This window comes from Lactuca serriola, chromosome 6 (genome assembly GCF_051521515.1).
Source record: "Lactuca serriola cultivar US96UC23 chromosome 6, Lser_US96UC23_V15, whole genome shotgun sequence".
In the NCBI taxonomy this organism is placed as follows: domain Eukaryota; kingdom Viridiplantae; phylum Streptophyta; class Magnoliopsida; order Asterales; family Asteraceae; genus Lactuca; species Lactuca serriola.
In genome coordinates, this window is record NC_136413.1 from 136655383 (window position 1) to 136666322 (window position 10940).

General features: G+C 39.5%; 1 protein-coding gene across 1 annotated transcript; it reads left to right on the plus strand.

The window, feature by feature from the left end:
• Positions 1 to 8487: 8487 nt before the first annotated feature.
• On the plus strand, positions 8488 to 9917 carry LOC145060191 (uncharacterized). The gene is made up of 2 exons (XM_079007900.1): positions 8488 to 9296; positions 9878 to 9917. Exons 1-2 carry the CDS (start codon positions 8488 to 8490, stop codon positions 9915 to 9917), a joined length of 849 nt encoding a protein of 282 aa, XP_078864026.1.
• The last annotated feature ends 1023 nt before the right edge of the window (positions 9918 to 10940 follow it).

Sequence of the window (10940 nt, forward strand, 5' to 3'; positions counted from 1 at the left end):
ATTATCCATATGCGATAAGATATTCTAGAAAATCTAGAATAATCTAATACATACATCAATTTTCGTCCAACACCTTCCCAAGAAGGTTATGAAGAACTAAGGGAATTTCGGTCTCTTCAAGATGGTGGATGTGTCAAATATGGTAATAATTCTTTTGGCATAATCAAAGGCTATGGCATGATTACCAATGGTGATTTTTCAATTCGAAAAGTGGCGTACATTGAAGGTCTTCAACACAACCTCATTAGTGTCTCTCAACTGTTGGTCAACACTGGTTAAAGGTTTCGTTCGATGACGATAACTCAGAGATCATTAAAAAGAAGACGAATAACATCTTGCTGAAATCAAAACGAAAGGAGAGATGTACTCTTTGAATCTCAATCCAATACGAGGAAAACCGGCTGTTTGCTTGCTCACTAAGGCTCATTCAGACGAAAGCTGGCTATGGCACCGAAGACTCTCCCATCTCAATTTTAAATACATCAACACACTGGTGCTTGGGGATCATGTTGGAGGTCTTCCTGTTCTGAAGTTTGATAAATAACACATGTGTGCCGCATGTGAAATGGGAAAGGAAAAAGTCGGCAGAGTCATCCCTTTCGAATTAACACAAAAGTTATTGAACCACTCAAATTACTGCACATTGATTTATGTGGTCCTTCCTCAATCGAAAGCATTGGTGGCAACAAGTACATACTTGTCATAGTGGATGATTTTTCTCGGTTTACTTGGTTGTTCTTTTTTAAAATAGAAATCAGAGGCCACTCCCAAAATTAAATTCTTTATCAAACAGATAGAAGTTCAGCTACAAAAAGTAGTTCTCAACATAAGAAGCGATAACGGGTTGGAGTTTAAGAACAAAGACTTTGAAGATTTTCTCGCAGAGAAGGGAACAAATCACAACTTTTCGGCTCCATATACCCCACAACAGAAGGGAATTGTCGAAAGGCGAAACCAATCTCTATGTGAAGCAGCCCGAACCATGCTGAGCTTCGCTTCTCTACCTCTATACTTTTGGGCAGACGCCATTGCTGCTGCATGTTTTACGCAGAACATATCTTATCTCAACAAAAATTTCTCAATCACTTCCTATGAGATCTTGAACAACCGAAAGCCCATTGTAAAGTTTTTCCATGTGTTTGGTTCAAGATGCTTCATCTTCAATTCAAAGCAACACCGAAACAAGTTTGATGTCAAAGTAGACGAACGAATCTTTCTGGGTTCTTCCATAACCTCCAAAGCATATAGAGTTCTCAACAAGCATTCAAAGAAAATAAAGGAGACCTATTATGTTACCTTTGATGATAACTATGTCAAGAAACTGAAGACAATCGAAGGCTCATTGGAGGAAATATTTCCCATTTCTAGTCAAGTTATGGTACCCATTTCAAATCTCTTTGAGCAGTACATGCTGTTATTTGATGAACCAAAAATGGCCATTCACTCTGAATCTAAAGCTATAGACAACAAGGTAGATCACCTGAAGAAGATAAACGATGATGCTGCAAAGAAAATGGCAGTTGAACAACCTCAATCAGACGAACAGTCTAACTCAACCGAACCTCCCAGAGACAACTCTTATGTTCAGGAGGAGGGTTCGTCTCATCCAAATAACCAAGATTCATCATTCCAGGGGGAGTGTCCATCATCATCAACACCAACCAAAAGCCAAGTCCAGGGAAAGTATTTTGAGCCTGAACTGGAGGAAGTGTCATCGTTTGAGGGGGATAATGCAAATTCAAACAATGATGATATTCAATCAGAACTCGAAGAAGAAGTGGATGTTGAACTGGATCCTTCTTCTGATCCTAATTACCCAACCCTCATCAAATGGACCAAAGATCATCCTCAAACACAAATTATTGGTAAACCATTAGAAAAAGTTCTCACGCGCTCTCAACTGAAAGCGAAACAAACTGCACTATTCTCTAATGTGGAATTTTGCATGTTTAATTCATTTGTTTCCAAAGTTGAACCGAAGATGATCAACACTGCACTCGATCATTCTGATTGGGTACAGGCCATGCAGGACGAACTCAATGAGTTCGAGCAAAATTCACAAGGCAAGACTGTAAAAACTCAACCTCCACCGCTCTAGAACCAAAAGCTACTGCTAGACCGAAGGATAATGTAGCTTTGGCCAGTAAGTGGGAAAAGAAAAAGAGAAAGATTGGAGAAGATGATGTAGATGAAGATGATGATGTTGAAGACATCATGACAGGGAGTCCTTCTAAACCTAATCAGAAGTTCAAGCCATCTGATCAAGAGCTTAGGGAAAAGATGGATCGTTTAGAGAAAGAAATGAAAGAAAAGGAACTTGTAGAGAAAAAGAAGTCAATGTTTCCGGAATGGACCATTGAATCGCTCCAGAGAGAAGTCAATGATGAACCGAGTACTCACTGGCTTGAACCTGTTATGTCGTTCGGTCTTGCGAACTCGAAGGAATGTCAATTCGATATGCCAATCAATCGAAATACATTTATGTTCCATTGCTTTACCTCAACTACTGTCGTTCCCTCTCCAGACCCGAAGGTAGATCGGGATTTATTGGAATTTTATCTGGAGTTCGCTCAACCACAATACTTGACATGGAGCCTGAAGAAGATTACAACGGTCAAGGTATTGAAGCCTCCTTTGGCTGGGAAATTTGTTAATGTCAAATTCAAAGTAACCCGAGGCTCGGATAGCTCGGTCCATACTGTTTCCCTGGCTGATCTACCGAACTTGAACCCGCATGACTAGATACACCTCAACAACATTCTGTTATCCAATCCACTGGAGTATCAGTCGATCATTGATCACATCAAGCGAATTCTTGTTTGTTTCATTCACGATGTAGCTAAGATGGATCAAGAAATCGCATCTGCCATTCACAAGCGAACTACGGTGAAACCAATTGGAAGAGCTGGCAATGTGAATGCGATGATCAAGGGCAAGATCAATCCTAAGTTTCATATTGTGATGTTCATTACGGGCGAAGGCCAAAAATGTTTGTTCACTCTTATTGACAAGCGCCTGTTCTCTACTACTTTGTTGGAGCATATTCTGGAGATCATACATAGGTGTAATCAGAACAGTGAAGCTGACAAGAAGTTGTTCACTGATATGCTTCGTTGGTACATTCAGTTTCGGCAGACACTTCTTGCGATTATCCCTCGGCTGTTCAAGGTTGTGAAGCAGGTCAAGGTCACTCAACCGAAGTAGTGTCTCGCCTTTTTGACGTAAAGGAGGAGAATATTGGGTCTAATTGTGTTGCGTCATTGGGCTCGGTCCTTAACCCAATTTTGTTATCTGGTTTGGGCCTGTCCAACCGTGATTGTTTTATTAGGGTTTAGTATTTAAGGTGCATGTATGCATCCTTAGTAGATATCACTTTTATTATTTTCATTATTTTACTACAAACCCTAGCTCGCCTCTACAGTGGAAGTTCTTCATCGAACTCTACTGAGGCGTGACTACTTTGAATCATTATGCATTATTTGATTCCATCTTGTGTTTTTCTGTGTTTGCTTGTTTGTTTTTGCTATTTAACCTGTTAATGATCTAATCGACCAAAGAGTTTTTTAACTCAACAATTGGTATTAGAGCAGGAGGCTGTGTAATCCATACACATCTCTTCTGCAGAAGAAGATCTTAGGATTTTTCTGCTTTGATTGATCCTGTTAGAACCGTCATTATCTATTAACGTAGTTCTTTAAATCAATCTTACCCTAACATTATTTACATGTCTGATCTTTAGCAGGTTTTTAACCAAACATAGTCATGTCCATGGATGATTCCCTGTCAAACCTAATCAATATATCCAATAGCATTGGATCGATGACACAAATTCCCATACTGTACACCCAGGATTATGAAGTCTGGACGCATCACTTTGAAGACTACGTGATTGGTTCAGAAGACAATAGATACTTGATCTGGGAGGCGATAACGGTTGGTCTATTCGCTTATTCAAGCACTTCAAGAGTTGTCAAAACTCAAAAGGAGTACAATCAACTCGTTAATGATGTGAAAGACATCAAAGCCTTGATTAGGTTTGCTTTACAATCGGACACGTTTCGATTGGTGAGTTCATGCACAATAACAAAGGAGATATGGGATAAGTTGAAGGAACTATATTCCACAGATGAAGATCTTGAGCATTCCATCCAAAATTTATTGCTCTCGGAATTTGGTGACTTTAAGCTGAAGCCTGAAGAGAAGCTCATTCAAGCTTTCGATCGCTTTAATCATCTTCTTAGTAAAATGATAAAGCATGGGATGGAAAGGAAAGTCATTGAACAAAAGGTCACATTTATGAATCACCTTAGAACTGAATGGATGGCTGTGGTGTCCACTGTGAAAGCACACAAACAATTTAATTCTTACTCACTTGCAAAACCAGTGGGAATATTGAAGTCACATGAGAGTGTAGTATCTAAAGAAACGGACATGGTTTCTGGCATGGGATCGTTAGCTCTAATCTCAAAAGGAATGAATGCTGCTGAAGAAGAAGAAGATTTAGATATTTATGAGTATGATCCAACAAGTGAAGATTTTGCATTAATGGTGTCCAATCCCAAGAACTTCATCAAAAGAAGATACCCAACCAATAAGAACCGAAACTGGCAGGGAAGCTATAGTGTTGAGAAAGTGAAGGAGGAACCGAAGAGTGTCTCATAGAAAGAAGAACCAAAGAAGGAAGCCAAACTTGGTGGTAACTCAGGCTTTAATTGTCACTACTGTGGAGGCAAAAAACCACTTTGCCAAAGATTGTATGTTGAGAAAGAAGTCTGAAAAGAATGAAGAGGATGATGATGAAGCAAGCCTTCTACGTCGATTGGATGAAATCAAGAAAAAGAAAGTTGGATCTCATAACACAATGAATGCATTAATTGTGCAGGGAAATAATGTTGATGATGAATTTGGCGGTGTTGAAGTTTGGTCGACTGATTCTGAAGATGAGGAAGTAAGGAAGCCCACTCATGGCAGGGCTTTGTTAGTGAAAGAAGGAAAAGTTGTTGGAAAGTGTCTAATGGTGACTTCTGAGGTGTCACAAATGAGAGGTTATACCACCGATGGGGGACGAGATAAAGCAAAAAGCAAGAAGATAAGTGTTTTGCAGCGAAACCTATCAGTGTGCAGATTAATGAATGCGATGAGTTGATAAAAAAGGTACAATCTATTCTTCTTTCATTAAATATCCCCATCAGAAACTATGAAAAGGAACTAAATGGATTAAAATCTAAATTTTCTAGTATAAGTGGTAGTTTATCTCAAACTCGCATCACAAACTTTAACCTAATTGATCAAATCAGTAGGGTATCATCGAAGAGTGAGGAAAAGGGTATTTTGATAGAGCAAAAGGAGAAGGAGTTGATTAGGTCTAGGGATGAAACAATTTATTTGCAAAGAGATAATTTAAAGCTTTTGAAACAACAAAATGTTTTTTTAATTGCTAAAAGATTGTATTCCAACATTACTCAACTGCATCTTAATTGTGATATAGGAAAGAAGATACATCGTATGATTTTACCCTTCGTTGAGTTCAAGGAGGATGAAATCGATGTCGATGCATACAACTGTGAAAACATTATTTCTTCTGATGATATCTCTCCCTCTTACAAAATAGGTCTTGACAAAATAGAGTCCTTCATAAAGTCAAAAGACCATAAGGACATGCTCAAAAATTTGTTGGATGAAAATGAAAAACTAAAGATCAAAACCAAAACTGTACAGAAATTTGACTCTATGAATGCCAAGTTGAGTTGAAAAAATAAAATTGATATTGAAAACACTTCTGAATTCAATGAGGAGGATGACATGAGTGAAATATCTGTAGAAGATGAGGTGGACTGTTCTGAATTTGTCAAGAGCGAACCCAAAACCAATAAGAATCTTATTTCTGAAAATTCTGTTGAGTTCGCTCGCTCATCAAAAGACAAGACTAAAGTCCTCAGGGCAAAAGCTATTGTATATCAAAAGATATAAACAACTCCAAATCTAGTTTACACAGTTCAAGGAGTTACACAACAACAAACAGCCGAACCAATGACATTAGTAGAAGAAGATAATGTTGATGGTTGCGATGAGTTTTTCTGGTCAGCACCGATAGCTAATGCTGATGAAACAGAAGTTCTTTCTCAGAAAACATCATGGAGATTGAAAGGTAGGTATGTGGCAGAACCACTTAATGATCCTACTCGATTTGATGTGCCGAGTGCAAGTGGTACTAAAATTGACTTAGACGATCCAGTCAAGATGTCAAGCGAAACCTCTTCTCTAAAGAGCGAAAGTCATGATCAAGTACCAAAGCGAAAGGCCAACATCCATAAAACACCAAAACAAGTGTTAAAGAGAATGCATCAACGAAATTTAAGATACAAGAAGAATCTCACTGAAAGGAAGTAGTTTTGGCGATCTCAAAATCCTAATTACGTTCGCTGTGAAAAAGCTTCTAAATCAAAAGAAGAAACAAAAACAAACTCAGCTCCTCATAGTCCTTAGAGTCCTCAGAGTCAGGACAACTGAAATATGAGTTTCGGTCCTCAAAATCAAAAAAACCAAAAACAAAGCTTCGGTCCAAAAGGACACAATAACCAAAAGAGAAGTTTCAGTCATCAGATGAACGAAAACCGAAAAGGAAGCTTCAGTCCTCAATTTGAGAGAAACCGAAAGGATGGTTTCGGTCCTAAATCATCCATTGAGAGGAACCGAAGGGAAGGTAGTTTCGACTCCCAACCAAGTAAGGGCAATAATCAAAAGTCTTACACTAACCCCAAATATCATCCTTCTCATTCTCATTCACAGAATGATAGAAAAGGTAAAGGAAAGCTCCTTCTAGAAGTTGAAAAGAAGATGGCGTTTGTTTCCAAAGTGAAGAACCGAAAGATTGCCAACGTCAAATCAAAAACTGAATCTGAAAAGTTCAAATCTAATAAAATCAAAGTTTACACCATAAAAAGAAAAGATAAAACAACTCTAATAAAAAGAACCTTTATGGTCTATGTTTCTCTTACTATTCCCTATTATGTAAAAGGCTCACAAGGACCCAAGAAACTTTGGGTTTCTAAATCTGCTTAACTTTTGCAGGTTATGCATGACGAGCACTTCGATGATGAATGGTATATAGATAGTGGCTGCTCGCGTCACATGACAGGAAGGAAGGAAGAACCAAGGGAATTTCGGTCTCTTCAAGATGGTGGATGTGTCAAATATGGTAATAATTCTTTTGGCACAATCAAAGGCTATGAAATGATTACGAATGGTGATTTTTCAATTTGAAAAGTGGCGTATGTTGAAGGTCTTCAACACAACCTCATTAGTGTCTCTCAACTGGTGGCCGACACTGGATTCAAGGTTTCGTTCGATGACAATGGCTCAGAGATCATTGAAAAGAAGACGAATAACATCTTGATGAAATCAAAATGAAAAAGAGAGATGTACCCTTTGAATCTCAATCCAATATGAGGAAAACCAGTTGTTTTCTTGCTCACAAAGGCTCATTCAGACGAAAGATGGCTTTGGCATTAAAGACTCTCCCATTTGAATTTTAAAGACATCAACAAACTAGTGCTTGGGGATCACGTTCGAGGTCTTCCTGTTCTGAAGTTTGATAAAGAACACATGTGTGCCGCATGTGAAATAGGAAAGAAAATTCGGCAGTGTCATCCCTCTCGAATCAACACAAAAGTTATTGAACCACTCGAATTACTGCACATTGATTTATGTGGTCCTTCCTCAAACAAAAGCATTGGCGACAACAAGTACATACTTGTCATAATGGATGATTTTTCTCAGTTTACTTGAGTGTTCTTTTTTAAAACAGAAATCAGAGGCCACTCCCAAACTTAAACTCTTTATCAAATTGATAGAAGTTCAAATACGAAAAGTAGTTCGCAACATAAGAAGCAATAACGGGTTGGAGTTTAAGAACAAAGACTTTGAAGATTTTCTCGCACAGAAGGGAACAACTCACAACTTTTCGGCTCCATATACCCCACAACAGAATGGAATTGTCGAAAGGCGAAACCGATCTCTATGTGAAGCAGCCCGAACCATGCTGAGCTTCGCTTCTCTACCTCTATACTTCTGGGATGACGCCATTGTTGCTGCATGTTTTACGCAAAATAGATCTTATCTCAAGAAACTTTCTCAGTCACTCCGTATGAGATCTTGAACAACCGAAAGCCCAATGTAAAGTTTTTCCATGTGTTCGGTTCAAGATGCTTCATCTTCAATTGAAAGGAGCACCAAAACAAGTTTGATGTCAAAGCAGACGAAGGAATCTTTCTGGGTTATTCCTTAACCTCCAAAGCATATAGAGTTCTCAACAAGCGTTCAAAGAAAATAGAGGAGACCTATTATGTTACCTGTGATGATAACCTTGTCAAGAAACTGAAGACAAACGAAGGCTCAGTGGAGGAAATATTTCCCATTTCTGGTCTAGTTACGATACCCATTTCAAATCTCTTTGAGCAGTACATGATGTTATTTGATGAACCAAAAATGGCCATTCACTCTAAACCTAAAGCTATAGACAACAATGTAGATCACCTGAAGAAGATAAACGATGACGCTGCAAAGAAAATGGCAGTTGAACAACCTCAATCAGACGAACAGTCTAACTCAACCGAACCTCCCAGAGACAACTCTTATGTTCAGGAGGAGGGTTTGTCTAATCCAAATAACCAAGATTCATCATTCCAGGGGGAGAGTGCATCATCATCAACACCAACCGAAAGCCAAGTCCAAGGAAAGTATTCTAAGCCTGAACTGGAGGAAGTATCATCGTTTGAGGGGGATAATGCAAATTCAAACGATGATGATATTCAATCAGAACTCGAAGAAGAAGTGGATGCTGAACTGGATCCTTCTTCTGATCCTAATTACCCAACCCTCATCAAATGGACCAAAGATCATCCTCAAACACAAATTATTGGTAAACCGTCAGAAAAAGTTCTCATGCGCTCTCAACTGAAAGCGAAACAAATTGCACTATTCTCTAATGTGGAATTTTGCATGTTTAATTCATTTGTTTCCAAAGTTAAGCCAAAGTCGATCAACACTGCACTCGATCATTCTGATTGGGTAAAGGCCATGCAGGACGAACTCAATGAGTTCGAGCAAAACAAAGTAAGGAGATTGATTCCAACTCCAAAGGATGCTTACGTGGTTGGATTTAAGTGGGTTTTCATGAACAAAATGGACAAGGAAGGAAACATAATTCGCAACAAGGCAAGATTGGTTATGAAAGGTTATTGTCAAGATGAAGGCATTGATTATGATCAGACCTTCGCACCCGTAGCTTGGCTGGAGTCAGTTCGTATTTTTCTTGCTTATGCTGCACACATGAACTTTGAAGTATATGAAATGGATGTGAAGTGTGCCTTCTTAAATGGAGAACTAAAAGAGACGAAGTATGTAGATCAAGCACCAGTTTTCGTGAACGAGAAGTATCTAGGTCACTGCTACATTCTGGACAAGGCAGTCTATGGTCTCAAGCAAGCACCAAGGGCATGGTATGAAACTCTGTGTAACACCCCGAGATTCAGGTACATTTCTTTCATCATTGTTCTTTGTTGATTGGTCATGTTTAGTCCTTGAGTGGAGGGATTGTAGCAAGTGAGTACATTGGGCGTACCAGAGGGGTACACTGCGCGTACTCATGCACTTAATTTGGACGCAGAGTCGCCAAGGTACGCTGGGCGTACCTAGAGTTACGCCGGGCGTACCCGACCCAGGTGCAAAAACCCTAATCCATCTTGTGCACTATTTAAAGAGTGTTAAGGCTCATTTCTCAGCCTCCATATCAGTGAGTGAAACCCTAAAAGAGAGCCCCCATCGTCCTTAGCGTGTGAGAGTGTTGATTGGAGCTTTTTGTGCTTTGGTGACTTAGTGAAGGAGAAGGAAAGGAGCTCTTGGAAGCTAAAGCTTGAGGTGCCATTTTGGATCTGAGATCTACAGAGAAAAGGGCTACACTTGGAGGTATAAAGTTCAAAACTTTCCACTTCTTTTGGTTGTTGTTGCATGTGCCATTTCTAGGGCTAAAAACCCCAAAGGTGGAGACTTTATGAGTGTAAAGTGCTCCATGGTCCGAGATCTGTCCCTTTTCAGTGGTATTAGTGATTTAGAACCATAAGGTTTCCATCTTGGATGTTAGTTTGAGGTTATGCTTGTATAATAAGCCTTCTAGAGTTAAAGGATGGATCATTGTGGGAGTTGGTGACTTGTTCAGCCATGCAAAGGCTTAAAGTCATCAACTTTATGGATTAGGAGGCTTAGATTTGGTCAGATCTAAGATTTGGACGTGGGTCTTAACTGTTTAAGACCTCAAGAGTTAAGGGGCTGAAGCAGGGGAGTACGCCAGGCGTAATCCCAATACGTGCCGTGTACTGGGTGGCGTTCGCCGATTTTGAGATGCAGCCGGGTACGCTCAGCGTAACCCGGAAAATTGACTTTTGGTTGACTTTTAGGGTATGGTTTATTGTAGGGCCTTTTGAGTTATGAGAGGGGTAAAATGGTCTTTTACCCTTCTGAGAGTGTCATAAGAGAGCATAGTCTAGCCTTTGAGAGTTATATTAAATAGAGTATTTATTCCATATGATTAGGCGGAGGCTAGGCCAGCGTTTACCGAGTCAGAGATTTACCGAGATACTCGAGATGAGTCTTCTCACTATACTTTACCTAGTGTGGTAATAGAGTTATGTGACAGAGTACTATAGAGTTATATGCCAGTATATTTGCATGTTATTTATGTGTTGTGATTTTTTGTGATATGTGATATGCATGATTCAGAGTTACAGAGTTGGGACTTTCGGGTCCCTAGAGTTAGGGCCAGAGGGCCCACAGAGAGTTGGGGCTGGAAGGCCCCACTGAGACACATTGACCAGAGGGTCAACAGAGTTACAGCCTCGAGTGGCTGTTATGTGTTAGAGTGGTATTCTGGGGAACTCACTAAG